Source organism: Bison bison, unplaced genomic scaffold, assembly GCF_000754665.1.
Source record: "Bison bison bison isolate TAMUID 2011002044 unplaced genomic scaffold, Bison_UMD1.0 scf7180017864304, whole genome shotgun sequence".
NCBI classification, from domain to species: Eukaryota; Metazoa; Chordata; class Mammalia; order Artiodactyla; family Bovidae; genus Bison; species Bison bison.
This window is the reverse complement of record NW_011494876.1, coordinates 3,095,198-3,114,470: the sequence shown is the minus strand read 5'-3', so window position 1 is coordinate 3,114,470 and position 19,273 is coordinate 3,095,198. Positions and strand designations below refer to the sequence as shown.

The following is a 19,273-nucleotide window of genomic DNA, read 5'->3' as shown; positions in this document are numbered from 1 at the left end:
TGTGACTATTATTTATGGATTGTTCCTCATGTATCAGACACTGCTCTGTCCAGAAGGTAAGTATTATTTTACAAATGAGGAGATAGACTTAGCCATCTGAAAGATCGTATCCCAGGTAACACAGCTGGTAAGTGGCAGAGTCGGAATTCAAACTGTTCTAGAGTCTCTTTCTAAACCACTGCCAACAGTTCTCCAATACAGTCCACGTCAGAATCTTCCAGCGTGTGTGCTACAAATCCAGATTCTCAGAAACCTTCTCAGAGCTCTCTGCTGAGGAAACCAGCTGTCTGTTTTAATGTGGGCAGTGAAGCTGGCGTGGGGTCATCACCTAAACCAATGGAGCTAATTGCATAGGTTAACTGACAACCAGTGGAGCAGGCTGGCATTAAAACTCTGACCAGCATGGGCAGCAGTAATCAGGGAAGCCAATCAAACTCTCTCTCCCTCCGCTCTTTAATTGAAAAATGCTAAGGAAATTAGTCAAGAGGTAGAGGGAACAAGCGGAGAAGGCAATGGCACCCCACTCCAATACTCTTGCCTGGAAAATCCCACAGACGGAGCTGCAGTCCATGGGGTTGCAAAGAGTTGGACACAACTGAGCAACTTCACTTTCACTTTTCACTTTCATGCACTGGAGAAGGAAATGGCAACCCACTCCAGTGTTCTTGCTTGGAGAATCCCAGGGACGGGGAAGCCTGGTGGGCTGCTGTCTATGGGGTCGCACAGAGTCAGACATGACTGAACAACTTAGCAGCAGCAGCAGCAGCAGAGGAACAAGAGAGAAAAAAAAAAACCATAACGAGAAACAGGCAGTGAGTGAGTGGCATGGCCATATGGTGGAGCAGTGACTAGTGATGCAGTAATGACAGCAGTGTCCCTGGAGCCAAGTGGAAGCCGTAATAATGACTATTCTTAGCCTCTTTTGAGATCTAACTCCTCTCACCCATCAACTTACCAGTGATCTCAGTAATTGCTGGTCATGTCTTCCCTGACCCAGACTCATTTGACTGAGTTGACATCCCCCAGCTTTTACAGAAGGAGCTCTAAGCTAACACAAGTGAAATAGCCTCCCTACTGAGCTTCCTGAATTGACTCTGTTCGTTTCTCTAAACCATTATGCACAATGAAGCCAGAATGATGTGTCCAAAATGTAAATCTAAATTTATCAGCTTCTTTGCTTAAAGCTCACAAAGGGTTTCCTAGTCTCTTGACATAAGGTGAAAATTCCCTACCGTAATCTGTCACTTCCTATGTAATCTAGCAACCATGCCTTCTCTTCCTCCTTACCTGGAGCCTCCCTCCCTGTCAGCTTCTTTGGTACAGCCACTGTGGCATTTGTTCAGTCCTTCCTGATCACCACCATGGTTCCTGCCAATGGGTTTAGCACAGGCTCCCCCATCTGTCTATAGCGTGGATCCCCTGCCCTTTCACCTACTTGTGCTGTACTTAGTCGCTCAGTCGTGTCCAACTCTGTCTATGGGGATTCTCCAGGCCCAAATACTGGAGTGAGTTACCATGTCCTCCTCCTCACTCCTACTTGGCGTCAACCATCAATTCCTCAGGGCTGCCTCCCTGACTTCCCTGACTGATGCCAATCTCACAGAATCCCGGACGCACAGTAATGTCATACGTGTGACTTCTTGTGTGTTACCTGGTTAATATCAGTCTTTCCCACTAAGCTCCCTGAGATCAAGATCCATGTCTGAATTTTCTCATTATTGGGTCCCCAGGACCTTGCAGGGTGGCTGGCCCACTGCAGGCACTCAAATATTTGTTGACTGCATGCATGGTTTAATGTCTGTCAACAAATAAACAATAGAATACAGCTCTTCTACAGGAGCCACTGTTTAGTTGTCATGGAGTGAATGACACTGGCAACAGTGGCCAAGCAACTGTTGCTTAGGAAGGGCCAACACACAACAGGAGACCAGAGTATGTGTGGCTGCGTGCACAGTACTCAGGACCAAGCACTCCGCTTGGAAGGGGAGCCCAATCCTCCTGCAGCCCCAACATCTACTTTAGCACCTAAGAACATGCCCAAAAGGTCAGTTGATTCTCCTTTATTGAGTTTCACTTAGGCTTGCAGGTATATTTCCAAAGAGTTATGTCCATGACGTGGTAGCCAAGATCGTGCAAGCGTGGTGCTTATTACTCACTTCAATACATCTGTAAATTGAGTTGGAAAATTAAAGAGAACAAATTTGCAGTGTTGATTGCAAACTGAAAAGGTGATAAAATTAACACAAATGTCTTTGATTGCCTCTTAGAAAACATTCGTAAATCAAAATTGGTAATGATTTTGCTGTATGACATATTGTTTCAAGTATCCATGAGAGAAGGAAATGATTTCAGATCATTCAAATCTATAGAATTATGGGTAATAAATGAAAAAAATATCTTCCTGATGTAATTCCCTTAGGGAACCCACTTTGGTTGAAAAAAATTTTGAACACTTAATAGGTGCTAGGTATTCCACAGGGCCAAGGGTAGAAGATATGGAGAATCTGCAGAACTCTTGTTTTCAAGAGCCTCAGAAGGCAATGGCACCCCACTCCAATACTCTTGCCTGGAAAATCCCATGGACGGAGGAGCCTGGTGGGCTGCAGTCCATGGGGTCGCTAAGAGTCGGACATGACTGAGCAACTTCACTTTCACTTTTCACTTTCACGCATTGGAGAAGGAAATGGCAACCCACTCCAGTATTCTTGCCTGGAGAATCCGAGGGATGGGGGAGCCTGGTGGGCTGCCATCTATGGGATCGCATAGAGTCGGACATGACTGAAGCGACTTAGCAGCAGCAGTAGCAGCACAGACTTATGGAGGAGATCTTGACAAAAAAAAAAAATAATAATAACACGAGCCATATTGCAAGTGTATGTTGTACAAAGTATACATAGAATGAAGGTCACATATCTTATGAAGGGGATAATGATGGTGCAGAGTTTTTAGAAAATCAAGAGTAGAAAATCTTGGAGGGTCTTCTCTGGTGGTCCAGTGGTTGAGACTTTGCCTTTCAATGCAGGGGGTGCCAGTTTGACCCGTGCTCAGGGGGCTAAGAGCCCACAAGTCTTGTGGCCCAAAAAACCAAAACATAAAATAGAAATGATATTATAACCAATTCAATAAAGACTTTAAAAATTCTCCACAGTAAAATAAATTATAAAAAAAAGAAGAGTATCTCGTAGAGAAGACCATAAAAATTCCAAGATATTAGAGTCCAACTTCCTAACTTTATAAGTCAGAAAATTGAGGCCCCAAGGGTCACAGTCTCTTGACTACTTACTGCCAAATTCCTTTCAAACCCTTAAGTTTTACAGAAAAGAAGTTATATATATTTTTTTCTTTTTCATGTGACAGTTCAGAGTAGGGATTCCAAGTCTGTGGCAGTTTTACTCCATGCCACCATATAGGGCCCCAGGCTGATGTGGCTTCAAGATGAGGCTTCCAAGGTGCGCCTGATAATTTCTGTGTTAATTGGCTAGAAACAGGAAAGGGCGCAGAAGAGCCTGAATAGAAGGTGGTCATTTCTCTTTTTCCATCAGAGGGCATTTGCTCACATGTTTACAAGACTACACAAAAGACTAGGCTATGTAGGCCAGCCATCGCCAAGTACTTCTTAACCATGTGACAGGGGAGAAAGGATTTTGAAAGACAGGCAGGTGCTTCGTCAGAACATTCAGTGCAAATTTGCTGAAAATAATCTTTAAATCATTGTATTACCTTACTTTTGATGCTGATATCAATACCCAAACTCCCTGAATCATTATGTTTCTTTTGTTTTGTTGGCAGCATTTCAATATCCAAACAGCTGGCTTCAATAAAAGGTAAGGCCTGGGGTGATGGAGATGTATGTGTTGCTTCTCTACCAGGAGAGCATGCCAAGGGTTAAAAATAATAGGGCAGTGATATAAGAAAACTTACAGATAAAGCATGAAACATTTATAATGTCCTTTTTAAACATTTGGGAACTGAGGTCCAGTGACAGGAATTAACTCACCCAAATTTAAAGGCTGAGCTATAATAGGTACATGGATCCCTGACTCCTAATTTAGTGTTCATCCCACGTGGCCACATGGCCCTCCATAGGTGGTGTCCACAGTGTGTCCAGAGCAAGACCATCAGCCTCTGATGCATGAATGTTCAGTGGTACTCAGGACAAAGTCAATCCCCAACTGCCTCTGTTGACTGAGCAAAATATAGTGTGCCAAACTCCTGAGGTGTAAACATTTGCCTTTAGAATTTCACTTTATCGGTAAACTATCTTTAGAGAGAACAATATTGTCATGGAAATAACAATGAAAGAAAAGATGCACTCATAGAGTTGGATCATTATCTTATTCCAAAACATGTGGCTTGTTTACAGAATAACAAATACAGCTGGATCCCACTATATTGTAGTTATTTTCCCTCTTAGATGGCTGTTCTATTTTTCCAAAGGAGACACTTAATATTTTTATTTAAATAAATCTTCATCTTGACAAAAGTATTGTTTTTACACCATTGTAGCACAAGTTATCCATGATTTCTGTTTCACAACTTCAGGCACTTTGATAATTGTCAGTGACAAAATATCATGTCCATGACATGATGAATGTACTTGACATTTCTCACATAACAACCCGCTCTGGGAGATTGAGGGGGGATCATAATTCTATCATCCACACTGCCCTCCAACACACATACACACACATACACACACATCATTCCTAGTATCAGACTCCTTACATTAGACCATTGGGTCACATTTATTCTCATGCTTTAAGAAAACACAGGATAAATAGGGTTCATCTTGCCAGAATTTGTTTTATTCATTGGTAATTTAAAGTTTTATTCGGGGAAATAAGACAGGGCTAGATCATGGAATAGAAGTCAGCACCAATCCACATTTTCTCTTCCTGCTACTTATGCCCTTGACCTTTTGGGGGAGGTAGATGGAATGACAGTTGAACACATATTTGCCTCTAGCATCCAAAATAGATTTAGAGGCGAAAATTTGAGAAGTGCTTGAGTATTGGGAAAACTATTGATCTGGCAAGAAAAGAACAGAGATCAGTTTTTAGTTCTCCCATATACAACTGATGCAAACTTAAACAAGCCACTTTTCTCCTGTAGATCTTCTTCATTTGCAAAATAATAGTAGGAGTTCTAAACTAAGGTCATTCTGACCCCTTGTAGAAATGAGAGTTGTGTTTCTACTACACTAAAATATCAGGAACTCACTAAATGAAATATTTCATGTTTAGGGTTCCACATTCCAGAGCAGCTGAGGCTAAAGAGGCAGGGATGGTTCTCAAGTTCAAGTCAGTTCAGTCCAGCACACATGTGCTAAGGCCTACAACATGCTAGGGCCTGGGAATGAATGCAAAGATAAATAAGATGCAATGACTGCCCTCAGGGAACATATACTCTAAAGCTGCACTGTCCAATATGATACCCACTAGCCACCTGGATATGGGACACTTGCAATGCAATTAGTTTGAATAGAAGTGTGCTATAAGTGTAAAATACATATCAGATGTAAGAGACTTAGTAGGGAAAAAAGTGTAACATCTGAATACTTTGTTCATGTTGATCACAGGCTGAAGTTATATTTTGACATATTGGGTTAAATAATATATTTTAAAACTAATTTTATCTGTTCTATTGTAATGTTTCTAATGCAGCTACTTAGAAAATTTTTAATTATAATTGGGGCTTGTATTATATGTCTTTTGGACAGCACTGATGTAGAAGGAAATTGAGACCGATGAACAGAGTGTTTCAATGTGAGGGTTCAGACAAGTTTATGTTTAGGGAAGTAGAACGCAAAGGAGGGGCATGTAGCCCAATTCCAGGGTTTGAGAATACACTGCCTGGAAAACAACGTCTAGAGACTGTATGCATCATGGTGAGGGGCCAGACTGCTGTGTGACCTGAGCAAGCTGCTTAACCTCTCTGTGCTTCAGTTTCCACATGTATAAAGCAGAGATGATGCTGGGGCCACCTGAGAGGATGGACAGATGTAAAGATTAAATGAGTCAAATCATATAGGTCCCATAAAGGAGTGGCTGGCGTATAGAGCATGGAATTCGTAATCATTCATTACTATTGTCCTTCAGAACTCAAACTCCAGGATTGTTCTTTTAATATTGCTTACTCCTCTCTCCCCAGAACTAGAACAGAGCCTGGCGGTAAGAACTTGTTGGAAAGATAGGGTTATAAGAAACTACGGGCAGATTAGTATCATTAAAGGGTAAAAAGTGAGATAGAAACTAACAGGAGAGATGGACATGCGTGCCTGGTTTAACACCCTCTCCACCACCTCCACTCCAAAGGCAAGAGCTGATAAAAGACGCCAAAAAACAAACGTCGAGCCTTTGCATTTTTAATAGCACTTCACCCTTCACAATATGCTTTCACATATTCGCTCACAACTCCGTGAGGCAGACAGGACAGGAATCAGGAGGCAACATGCTGAGTATTACTAAGGAAAGAACTCAACCATAAAAACAGGAAACCAGAACGCCTTGCAAAGTATCACCAGTATTGGTAGGATAACTGGAGCGCCTTGTTATCTTTTATTTTTAATGTTTTTCTTGTTCTGTTTTTACCACAAGCGTATGTTATTTTGCAGTTAGGGGGAAATCCATGCTGTGTTTAAAAGAATGGAGGAGAAGGGAAAGAAGTGGGCTACTCCAGATGGAGTCTCCCTCTCAAATGCAGGCAGACCTGAACTTCATCAGAGGATTGGGAAGTGTCTGGTTTCCACACTCTCTGTGGCGATGCTCTTAGAAGGACTTATTCCAAACTGGCAGATCTTTCTGTGGCCTTTGAAGGCAGACAGACTTTGAAATCTTGCCCCTGCCACTCCTGAGCAGTGTGACCTTAGATTCTTAATCTCTCCATGTGTCAGTGTCCAATAAGCAAAATTGAGACGCAAATAGCACCTACCTTTCTGGCTTACAAAGCATTAAATAAGATTATGTTAGAAAGACATCTGGCACATAGTAAACAAGAAAAGTGCCCGTCATTATTTTCAAGCTCACTCACAGCTTGGAAATTCACCCACTGCCTGCCAGAAGGGCACATTCAGGAGAGGAAGAGGTTATTGTGTCCCCTGGGAAGTCTCAGACCCAGTAGAACAGCTCGTTTTAAAGCCCTCTCTAGTTATTATGAGTTATTAATAAAAAACTCAACTGGCAAAAATTACAGAAGGGATATTTACCTCTTAAGGAATTCAGATATTTCCTCTAAACAATTTGTTTGTTAAAAATAAGACTATTTATACACAGAGTTTATTTTTTAGCCACTTAAATTCAAGGTTACCATCATCCAGCTCCCCACCCACTCAAACACATACACCTCTGCTGAGGAAATGCAGACATGAGCTACAAGAAATATGCCATCTCCTTTGTGTGTTGATGAGCAGGAAAATCTTGGGTAACTGAGGACAATCTGAGTTTTAAATACGGGTTTCAAGATGTGGCAGAAGTGAAGGGAAGAGGTGAATAAGGATAGGAGGAGAACGAGCTCAACATAGAGCCCAAAGACACAGAGAACTTTCTGAGGCTGGAATAGTAGGCTAGATGAAGGGCCAGCCACTGGATGAGCAGACAGAAGCCGTAGGTCAGAATGAGACTGAGGATCAGAAGCCAAAGAGGAAATCAAGGCAGAAGAGGCTGAGGATACAGATTCCACAGACATTTATTGAATAAATATTTGTGAAGCACTTCCTGTATGCTAGGCACTTCTCTGAGTGCTGAAGATTCCACAGGCAAAACATCCCTGTCTTCACGAAGCTTATGTTTTCAACATGAAATCAGATCCAAGCCCTGTCACTTGGTCGTGTATCCTCAGCAAGATCAGATCCTGTCTTCATCTATAAAATGGTATAATGAATGGAAAGACATACTGTGTTCATGGGTTGGAAGTGTCAACCACATGAAGACATCAGTTCTCCCCAAGTTGCTCTCTAAGTTCAATGAAATACCACAATATTCAGGTTTTTTAGAAAACAGATAAGCTTATTCTAAACTTTATGTGGAAAAGAGAAAGCCCTAAAATAGCCAAAATAATTTTGGAAGAGAAGACAGTGGGAGGAATCTTCAGTGTCAAGGCTTACAAGATAGCTACAGGAATCAAAATAGTATGAGGCTGACAGAGGAATAAATACATAGTTAAGTGAAACAGAATAAGGGACCTAGAAATTGACTCACGCTAATATGCTCAACTGATTGTCGACCAAAATGCAAAAATAATTCAACAAAGTAAGGATAGAGTTTTTAAGAGTTGGTACTGAAACAATTGGTCATCCACAGGTTACAAAAATACACCGCTACCCAAGTCTCATATCTTACACACAAATTAACTGAACATGGATCATGGATTTAAACGTAGAACACAAAATTATACACTGTTTAATTATACCTAGGGCAAAAATCTTTCATAAGAGGAAAAATTGATAAATTTGTCTTGATAAAAATGAAAAAACTTCTCCTTCACAAAAGACTCCATTGGAGAATAAAAACAGTATAATGACAGGGAGAAAATATTTGCATATCACATATCCTAAAAAAGACTTGTGTCCTGAAACATTTAAAACTCTCCAACCTCAAAAAAAAAGGTTTTAATTCATTTAGAAAGTGAGTAAAATCCATGAACAGATCTGAACAGATAAATGTTTCACTGAGGAAGATATACAGATGGCAAATAAGCACATGAAAAGATGTTCAGCATCATTAGCCATTAGGAAATACAATTTAAAACCACAGTGAGACGTCACTATGCACATATCAGCATGGCTAAAATAGTAAATAGTGACAACCCTGAATGCTGGCAACGATAAAGGAAAGCTGGATCTCTCATACACTGCTGTGTGTGTGCTCAGTCGCTCCGTTTTGTCTGACTCTTTGTGACCACATGGGTTATATATAGAGCACCAAATTCCTCTGTCCATGGGGATTCTCCAGGGGATCTTCCCAACCCAGGGATCAAGGCCAGGTCTCCCAACATTGCAGGTGGATTCTTTACCATCTGAGCTACCAGGGAAGCCCATTGGCCTGTAAAATGGTATAGCCACTATGGAAAACAGTTTATGGTTTCTTAAAAACAAGAAATGGGCCTATTGTATAACCCAGCAATTGTATTCTTGGGCATTTTTTCCAAGGAAGTAGAAATCATGTCTATATAGAAACTTGCATACAAATGTTCTTACAAGCTTTATTTATAATAGCCAAAAACTGTAAATATCCAAGATATTCTGCAGTTGAGGCCAACACCTTGATTTAGAATGCTTTGGCAGATGTTTATGGACAGAAATTGTAGCCTCACCATTTGGTCTGAGTTCTGTTCAGAGATACAGTAAAAACTGAGAAGGTCCACACACGCTTTCCCTACACCCATTCCTCTTAACTGTTGTCCTTCCATTTAACTTTAATCGGGAAAAAAAAAAAAAACTAAAATTTTCAATGCCTTCTCTTTAACCATTGAAGAAAATCCTGATTCCTTTCCATCACCTAGGAGTTCAGCATGGTCTAGCCCCTACCCACTTTTCTAATCAAACACTTTCAGCTTCTAGACTCCAGTCACAACTGTTCTTTCAGCTCCTCCAGTGTGCCATACTCCTGACCTGAGCCTTCACATATGGGGCTTCCTGAGCCTGGACTCTGAACACCACCCTTATCTCAGGCTGATCCATTCCACCCTTTATTGACAGGTCCTTCCTCTCATATTAGTCTTAGCTTAAATAATAATCTACCTAGAGATGCCTCCAAGACCACCTATATATATCAGTACTTTTTCTCCCAGATCCACTCTGTCATTTTCTATTTTTTTCTGTCTTTATACCTTCTTTGCCTCATACATCATGTGTTGTAAATGCACATCATATATGTGTATATAGAGAAACAATTACCAAAAAATATATATATAAAGCAAACCCATATGTATGCATCCATTATCCTCTTGATTACTGTTTCTTCTCCCACTAGATTATGAGATCAATGAGGGCAGAGGCCACTTCTGATTGTGTCTGAGCAGCTCAGAAATTACCAGGAACACAGTAAGTGCTCCATACAGAAGTCAGTGTTCAGACTGATCATCTTTCTTTGAATCCACAATTGTTGCACATTACCTGGGCAGAAAGCTATTGGATTTTGTTTTTCTCTTCATTTCTTCCTGTTCATTCATTCAACAGTGTTTAATGGCACCTGCAGAGAAGACTTTTGAGAGTCCCTTGGACTGTAACAAGATCAAACCAGTCAATCCTAAAGAAATATAAAAATATATAAAGGATATTAATTGGAAGGACCAATGCTGAAGCTGAAACTCCAATACTTTGGCCACCTGATTCGAAGAACTGACTTATTTGAAAAGACCTTGATGCTGGGAAAGATTGAGGGCAGAAGCAGAAGGGAATGACAGAGGATGAGATGGTTGGATGGTATCACTGACTCGATGGACATGAGTTTGAGTAAACTCCAGGAGTTGGTGATGGACAGGGAGGCCTGGTGTGCTACATTCCATGGGGTTGCAAAGAGTCAGACATGACTGAGCGACTGAACTGAACTGAACTGATGCTGAAGCTGAAGCTCCAATACTTTGGCCACCTGATGCGAAGAGCCGACCCACTGGAAAAGACAATGATGCTAGGAAAGATTGAAGGCAGGAGGAGGAGGGGGCAACAGAGGATGAGACTGTTGAATGGCATCACCAATGCAATGGAGTTTGAGCAAACTCTGAGAGATAGTGAAGGATGGGGAAGCCTGGCGTGCTGCAGTCCATGGGATTACAAAGAGTCGAACATGACTTAGCGACTGAACAACAACTACATAGCAGGCATTTTTGCTGGTCACTGGGAGTATAGTGATTTAAAAAAAATGTGATCTGTGGCCTCAGGAGCTTGCATTTCAGTTTGAGAGAAAGATGATGAAACATGCAGTAAGTATAAAGTGGCAGAAGTTCTATAATAGAGGATGTACCGAGGGCTGAGGGAACAGAGAGGCTAAGAGTTTTCTTCACTGAACCTTGAGTAGTTCTCAGGTGTCACTGTGTGTTCCCCACTGGAAAGGACTGAGTTAGCAGCACACTTTAAACCAGAGAAGCCAGCTGGGAAGATCACTGTGACTGAGGCCGTGATTCAAAGAGATCCCTCATCTATCGTGACATCAGAGGACTTGTCCTGGATGTCATTCTCCTTTACCACACTGGCCTGTGTGATGCTCTGACACAGAATATAAACTCCACAAGAGAAGGACTTTGTCTTACTCAGTGAAGTGTCTTAATGCCAGGGACTGAGCCAAGCACATAGTAGGTGCTCTGTAAATATTTGTTGACTAAATGAAATCACATATCAGAAAACCAAGGCTTAGAGAGGTCAGGTGTTTTCCCAAGGTCATACCGCAAGCAGGGGCTAAATCTCATCCTGATTCTACTAATTTTATTTGCTACTGAAGGGACTTTGGTTTTCCATTGTTTAAAGGTCCAGGATCAAACACTGGATGCGTTCCACCCTCAGATAGGTGGCAAAAAGCTAAAGGTCAGGATCACATTGACACACACCTTCCAGCGCTGTTCCCCAGGTTCCCCTGGAAGGAGGAGCCTGATAGTTGGGAGGGTCATTTCTAACCTAGGCTACACGGTTGTACATTTCTTCTCTCACAGCTCTACGCAAGGGCTCAGATCTGGAAAAAGCCATCGCCACCGCCGCTCTGGTTTTCAGAAACTCTTCTGACCCTGATGGTAAACTCGGAAAAGCTACTGCCAAAAATCTGCTGCAAACCCAGTTTAAGAATTTCGCAGAGGTAAGACAATTAACAGGCACCAAGAAATGTGAGCCACACCGTAACAGCTGGCATGAAAGAGTAAAACAGAGGGACTATTTTGGGCTTGGTGGTCAAAAAAGACCTCCTGGAAAATTAAGGTATAGTTGTGATCTGAAAAACGAGATTAAGAGTGATCTAGGGGTGAGGGCTGGTGGGGAGTGGTGGCATTCCAAGTAGGGAATCTGATGTAAAGCATGTCAAAGACATTTGAGGTCCAATAAGTATTAGTGAAAAGCGGGAGGGAAGTAAAAGCAGTGAGGGAGGAAGCCAGGCAGGTGGTAAGAAGCCGTGTCTTACAGAGGCATAGCCTGTGGGCAGGAGGAAGCCAGGGATGGTTTCTTAATTCCCGAGGAAGAAATTACACCAGCTGCAGTAGGAGATGAGACTCCATGAGGGTGGGGAGTGAGGCAAAGAAGAGAGGAACTGTGGGGAAGGAATGCAAATACAAGAAGACGTTGGTTTGGGCTAAGGTGGCAAGTATAAGGGGCCTTTGGAAGATGGAATGAACAGGATCTGCTGTGACCGTTGAAGAACAGGAGGGAGCAAATAATGATATGTCAGTTCTGACTGTGGGAAGAAATGGGTGGTGGATCCGTTTTCAGAGAAGAGAAAGACTGGAGAAGAATCAGATTGGAGGTGGGGTGGGAGGTGGGGGCAGGTGATGAGTTCTGTCAGCTTGTGTCAAGCTTAAGGTGTCCTTGAAACTTTAAAGTTGATAAATTCAGACAGCAATAGGATATGTGAGCAGAATGGTCAGAATAGAGATCTGGATTAAGCGAGTGACCAGAGGGAGGGACCTAAATCCTCTAGAGGCATCTTTCTCAAACCTCAGTCACTTGATGCTATCTTCAGTACTTTTTTTTAAAAGTAGTTCTTTATTTATTTGGCTGTACCAGGTCTTAGTAGCAGCATGTGGGATCTAGTTTCCTGACCAGAGATTGAGTCCAGGCCCTCTGCATTGTGAGTGTGGAGTCTTAGCCCCTGGACCACCAGGAAAGTCCCCTATCTTCAAGGTTTTTCCTGTATCTACCTATAGCCTGTATTAAAATTTACTTAGAAGTTTTTAAGTTAACACTCTACTTAAAATTATTTTATAAAGGAACTTGATCACTGTTGTAAATGTAAATTTAGTGAGTGGAAATGGAAGATAGTAAAAAACATAGATGACTGTACATTCTTATCTAATATTTATTTTCACATCACCTAAAATCACGTTATATTCTACCAGCAGTACGTGTTCAAACTTCAGAAAATTGTAGCCTTGGGACAATAGGTAGGAAGAAAAGAGGGCCTCATGCTGAACCTAAACCACCAGCATTTAATGGCAGGCAGAGAGAGAAAAAACTTAAAAGGAAACAGTCTCTCAGGTTCTATGTGTATTCTGAAATACATAAAAGAGAAATATTATAGTTCCTTCAAAATATAAATATGTGTATGGTTTTAGCATACTATAGTTACATAAGGTGCCATCCACTGGGGAGTCTGGGTCAAAGGCACAGCTTCCTAGGATTATTTCCAAAGAGCATATGTGAAGTGTTTTTTGTTTTTTTGTTTTTTTATTCCACAAAGAAGTGAATTTTTAAAAAGCCTGTTTCATAGAAACAGTGAATATAATGGCGGTTGCCAGGAGCTGGGGGAAAGGGGTGATTTAGGTCAAAGGGTACACATTTCCAGCTATAAGAAGAATAAGTTCTGAAGCTCTAACCCACAGCGTGATGACTCTAGTTAGTAATGAGGTACTGCATACTTGAGGGTCTCTGAGAGTAAGTCTTAAGCATTGTCACCACACACATACACACACGTTAATTCTGTGCGAGGTAATAGATGTGTTAATTATCTTGATCTTGGTAATCATTCCACAATGCATATGTATCAAATCATCACATTGTACACTTTAAATATATACGGTTATATTTGTCATTGTTCCACAATAAAGTAAAAAAAGAGCTTGTGCATGTGTGTGTGTGTGAAAGAGAGAGACAGAGACTACTGTGTGAGACACAGAAAAATGACTGAAAAGAAATGTTAATAATAGTTAGCTATCTTTAGGTAATAGGGTAAAGGGTTATTTTTACATTCTTCTGGTTTTTTTTTTTCTGTATGTCCAATATTAAATACGTATTGTTTTTGCAATAATTTTTTTAAAGCTATTTTTTTTTTCAGCCAGAAACATCAGATAAGATTTGACAAGAGATTCAAGATTCTGAGGAATCTTTACAGAGAGGGTGGGAGAGAAAATCCTATATCATCAGTTTGCATCAGAGGCCAAAAAAAAAATGACAAATCTCAGAGAGAAAAAGAGCACTGCATGTACTTGGCAAGTCCTCAGTGAGCTTTTGACAAGTGTGAGAATGAGGACCTAGTGGATGAATCTCATCCTGATGTGATCCACTATCTCTCTGAGAACATCAGAGGAAAAGAATTAAAACCAAAGTTGCCAGGAAAGACATCTCAGCCTCGTGCCCCTCAGTGTAGACTAAACCCAGGAAAGGCAGCCGATTCCGGGCTCTCTAGCAGCAGACTAAGCCAGATACAGGGCAATCCCGCCCTCTCCTCCAGAAGAGAGTAGAGACGTATTTCAGGGACTTGAGGGGATTGCTCAGCCCTACCCGCCTCAGTCTCAGTGGTCCCACTGAGCAGTCCTACTGCCAGACACACAGCGTCATGGCAGAATGCTGTCTTGGGCCACCTTCCCTGCTCTGCCCTGCGAGAGTGCCAAAGGCACGTACAGTGAGTGTAAGAGTCTCCGTAACCAACTGGGCTTCCTCCGAAATCCTCACGCAGGGTTCTCTGGGAAACTGAGCTGGACCTTCTGGCTGAGTCCAGGGTCTGAAAGGAACATGTCCTTCCTCATAAACCTAAACGTAATTTGGGGGATCTTATTTATCCCCCTATAGTCAGTCAGAGATAATAAAACTGAGCACCTAAATGCACTGCTAAGAAGATACAAAAGCAAGATGGCAGGTCAAGCCCAAAAAGATTGGACCTCATCAGCTGCGTGCTCTTAAAATGCACAGCAAAAAGAGAGGAGATAGACCTCCAGCAATCTCTGACCTGGGGGCAAACAGTGTGCTTCACACTTGTCAAGGGCTGCTTGCTCTGAGGGAGGAAGACATAGGTCCTTCCACCTTCACTGGCAAGTGTCACCTCTTGAGGAGCAGCCTAGAAAACATGAAAGGTCTTAAGCCTGTGAGAGGAATGTATCATCACTCCTGAAGTGCCTTAGTCATGCTGCAATGACCTTTTTTACAGCCAGCACATGGATGAGGGTTTGGGGTTAAACTAAATGCAGTGAATCAAATGACCTTAATGTTTTTTTATGCCACTTGGAAGATAATTCACAAGCTGAGCTTGGAACTGAAAAGTTTCTCCATTTATGTGCTTTTCACAGGTTTTCCTTCAATCTCTTTCTGAGGTTTGATGAACTTTGGTTTGATTTATGATCAAGCTAAGTGCTAAACAATCTTTCAAGGCACATACTTTCTTTTAGCATATTTTACTCCATTTTTCTGGATAATCAAACTCTGTAGATCACATAGTGGATACCTCCAATGACAAAGGGATTGTAATTTGAAAATCAGAAAGCATAACAGTAACTGTATTTGTAGAGAGGTAGTATAGCTTTGGTTGGAGAAGGAAATGGCAACCCACTCCAGTGTTCTTGCTTGGAGAATCCCAGGGACAGGGGAGCCTGGTGGGCTGCCGTCTATGGGGTCACACAGAGTCGGACACGACTGAAGCAACTTAGCAGCAGCAGTATAGCTTTGGAGAAGGAAATGACAACCCACTCCAGTGTATCTTGCCTGGAAAATCCCAGGGACGGCGGAGCCTGGGTGGGCTGCTGTCTATGGGGTCACACAGAGTCGGACACGACTGAAGCAACTTAGCAGTAGCAGCAGTATAGCTTAGCGGTTGAGTGAGGACTCCAGAATCAGGTAGCCAATGCAATGAATCCTGGTTCCACGCTCATAGCTATCTGTGATGATGTGGTGTTAGTTGCTCAGTCATGTCTGACTCTTCATGACCCCATGGACTACAGCCTACCAGGCTGTTCATCCATGAATTTCTCCAGGCAAGAATACTGTAGTGGATAGCCATTCACTTCTCCAGGGGATCTTCCTGACACAGGGATTGAACCTAGGTCTCCTGTGTTGCAGGCAGATTCTATTACCATCTGAGCCACCAGGGAAGTTTGGGGCAAATTACTTTATTCTCACTGAGTCTCTGGCCTTCCACTGTAGAGTGGGAAAATAATGCGTATTCAGTAAGGTCACTGTGAGCACTCAGATAACCCATGAAAAGATGTAACACATTGCTTGACTAGTAGGGCTGGTAGCAACTTGACATGTTAATAACATGTTTACTATTGCTTATTATCTATAAAACCAAGGCAGCACAATGAATTAGGCTTTTTACTTTTCATTCTTACAGGGACAAGAAACCAAAGCAAGGTACAAAGACCTCCTTTCTGAACTTGACGAACACACAGAAAATAAGCTGGATTTTGAGGATTTCATGGTCTTACTGTTAAGCGTCACTATAATGTCAGATTTGCTCCAAAATATATGGAGTGTAAAAATTACACAATAATCAGCTTTAAATAAATAGTTAGGCAGATTAATGGCAAAATACAATGTTAAATGATTTAAAATGTTTTCATTTTATTTTTGATCAATTGATCGTGCACCTGGGGTTGCCTAGGGTGGGTCTGATTGCTAATATTCAGACCCCTTGTCACTACAGAAATCTATGCACACTCTTCAGGAATGTTTAAATAACATGATATAATCTCTGATGCTTTATAATATAATAGGTTTGATACCAGCAAATATTGCATTGCTTCTGTTGTGTCAGTAGTGTCTTAGAGCACTTCCTTATAGTCATTGAACCCCTCACTCATTCATCCATCAAACAATGTGTATTGAGCTTCTACTTGATGGTATTGCTAAGGACAAAGTAATGAATCAGCCAATCTCTGCCCTCAGACATGCCTACCAGAGTCTTAGCAGAGGAGACAGACTGTGAACATTTTATCAATCAATTTCTTATACAGTATAATTATAATTGTGATAAGGGCTACAGGTTGCTGAAAGAGTTGTTATCACGTGACTTGGGATCAAAGGTCAGAGAAGCTCTACTGGCCTTCTGCAAAAGGCAAAACTGTAAGAGGAAGAAAACAGATCTGCGGCTGCCGGGACTGTGGGTAGGACATGGAGATGGGCATGAGGGCACTTTTAGGGGGATGGAGATGTTCCATAGCTTGATTGTGGTGATGGGTACATGACTGCATACATTTGTCAAACTCTTAGAACTGCACACACAAAAGCGGGGGGGTGGATTTTACTTTATGTGAATTCTGCCTATATGTTACTTGTTGTGTTAGTCACTCAGTGGTGTCCGACTCTCTGTGACCCTGTGGACCATAACCCACCAGGCTCCTCTGTCCATGGGATTCTCCAGGCAAGAATACTGGAGTGGGTTGCCATTTCCTTCTCCAGGGAATCTTCCCAACCCAAGGATTGAAGCCAGGTCTCCCACATTATAGGCAGATTCTTTACCAGCTGAGCCACCGGGGAAGCCCTATATAGGACTTAAAACCCCATAAATCCCAATATCTTTGTAATTTCTGGCCATGATTTAACCAACAATTCCTTGACAATATGATCTAAAAATGGTCATGTCCTCAGGACACACATTCCCTGTGGCTATACCTGAATTCCTGAGTTTAAATTATACACACACATCAGTCAATGCCTAAGTCTTTGAGATAGACTTTCACCAAGACTTTAATTCATTCCAGAATTATGGTAGCTTCCTAAGTTACCTCCCTCACCTCCCCTTTTCCTTCCAACCCAACACTGTAAGCCTCAGAGACACATGTTAAGGGATCCTTTCCAAAGGAGAACCTCCATCCCTGGTCTAGAGAAGTGTTATCTCATCCTCTGTGTGTGTGTGTGTGTGTGTGTGTGCACACGTGTGGGCATGCATGTGCCTGTGTGTGCTCAGTCATGCCTGACTCTTTGCAACCCCATAATCCACTGGGTTCCTCTGTCCATGAAATTCTACAGGCAAGAATACTGGAGTGTGTTGCCATGTTTCTAGTCTGTGGGATCAAACCCATGCCTCTTGTGTCTCCTGCATTAGCAAGCAGATTCCTTACCAGTGCACCACCTAGGAAGCCTGTTATCCCATCCTGTAGTGTTCCAAATCCACCAAGACCAGATTCCTTAGCCCTCCTTACTTTCCAAACCTTAGTCTAAGTTCAAAAGTCTACACGTTTTCCCCATCAGGGAAAGCCCCAAACTTTACCCTCTGTCACCATTTTCATAGAAGGAATGTGCATTCAACAGGACTCGACTCATGTGCCAGGCACTTCATAAATATTAACTCAATTCCCATCATAACCCTCTGAGGTTGGCATTATTATTATAATCTCACAGATGAGGAAACCGAAGCACCGAGGTTTTGATTTTTCCAAAGTCACACAGCAGGCAGATTGCTGAGTTCTCTGCCGTCCTTGTGGGCATTGTCAATTTTGTTTTAATACTAGACTTCATCGTGAGCAATAATACTACAATTCAACAAAAATAACTGTGCACATTTCAGGCACTGTGTGAGAGAGAGTGTGGTACCAGCTGGGCCCTGGAGAGCCATTTGGCATTCCTCAAATAGAATCTGTGGGATGCACTCCATCCAAGCCCTTTGTATCTTAGTTGAAAGTAGCTGAATATGGCAACCTTGGTGACCAATCAAAAGGTCAAATTCACACCTTTCAGAGAAGGAAAAAAGAGACCCTGGCCAATGCTGTGAGGAAGAATCTTGGAGCCATTCCAACCCTGGGGCTCCCCGTAAGGATTTTTGAAACTCCATTCCAGATGGGAAGTTACTATCCTCTGAGGGGAAAATCATTTATAGAATCTATTTTAGCCCAATGCAAGGAATGAAAGCAGAGCAAAAGCTTGAGAAGCATCAGTGACAAATTGATGAGCATTACCCTAAGATTTTGGAAAGACTGAAGCTGAAGCTGAGACTTCAATACTTTGGCCACCTAATGGGAACAGCCAACTCTTTGGAAAAGACCTTGAGGCTGGGAAAGATTGAGGGCATGAGGAGAAGGAGATGACAGAGGATGAGATGGCTGGATGGCATCACTGACTCAATGGATATGAGTATGAGCAAACTCGGGCATAGTAAGGGACAGGAAAGCCTGGCATGCTGCAGTCCAAGGGGTCACAAAGAGTTGACACGACTTAGCAACTGAACAACTGTGCTAAGACACTGGATCCACAGAAACCTCACCCTTGGTTCTAGTTCCAGAACCATGATCTCTACTCTTCAAACAAAGGTTCCATCTTGAAAATATTACTGGTCATCACAGGTGAGCTTATGGATGCAAATCTGTCGTGAGATCCCTTGGTTGCAAACAACAAAGCCCAAGGGAATTACATACACACATACATGTACACACACAC

General features: G+C 42.0%; 1 protein-coding gene across 1 annotated transcript; it reads left to right on the top strand.

The window, feature by feature from the left end:
- The first annotated feature begins 1,915 nt into the window (after positions 1-1,915).
- On the top strand, positions 1,916-16,452 carry SNTN (sentan, cilia apical structure protein). Its single transcript, XM_010851536.1, has 4 exons — positions 1,916-2,044; positions 3,790-3,824; positions 11,641-11,780; positions 16,233-16,452. The coding sequence occupies exons 1-4, from the start codon at positions 1,935-1,937 to the stop codon at positions 16,389-16,391; spliced, it is 444 nt and encodes a 147-aa protein (XP_010849838.1). The 5' UTR covers positions 1,916-1,934; the 3' UTR covers positions 16,392-16,452.
- The last annotated feature ends 2,821 nt before the right edge of the window (positions 16,453-19,273 follow it).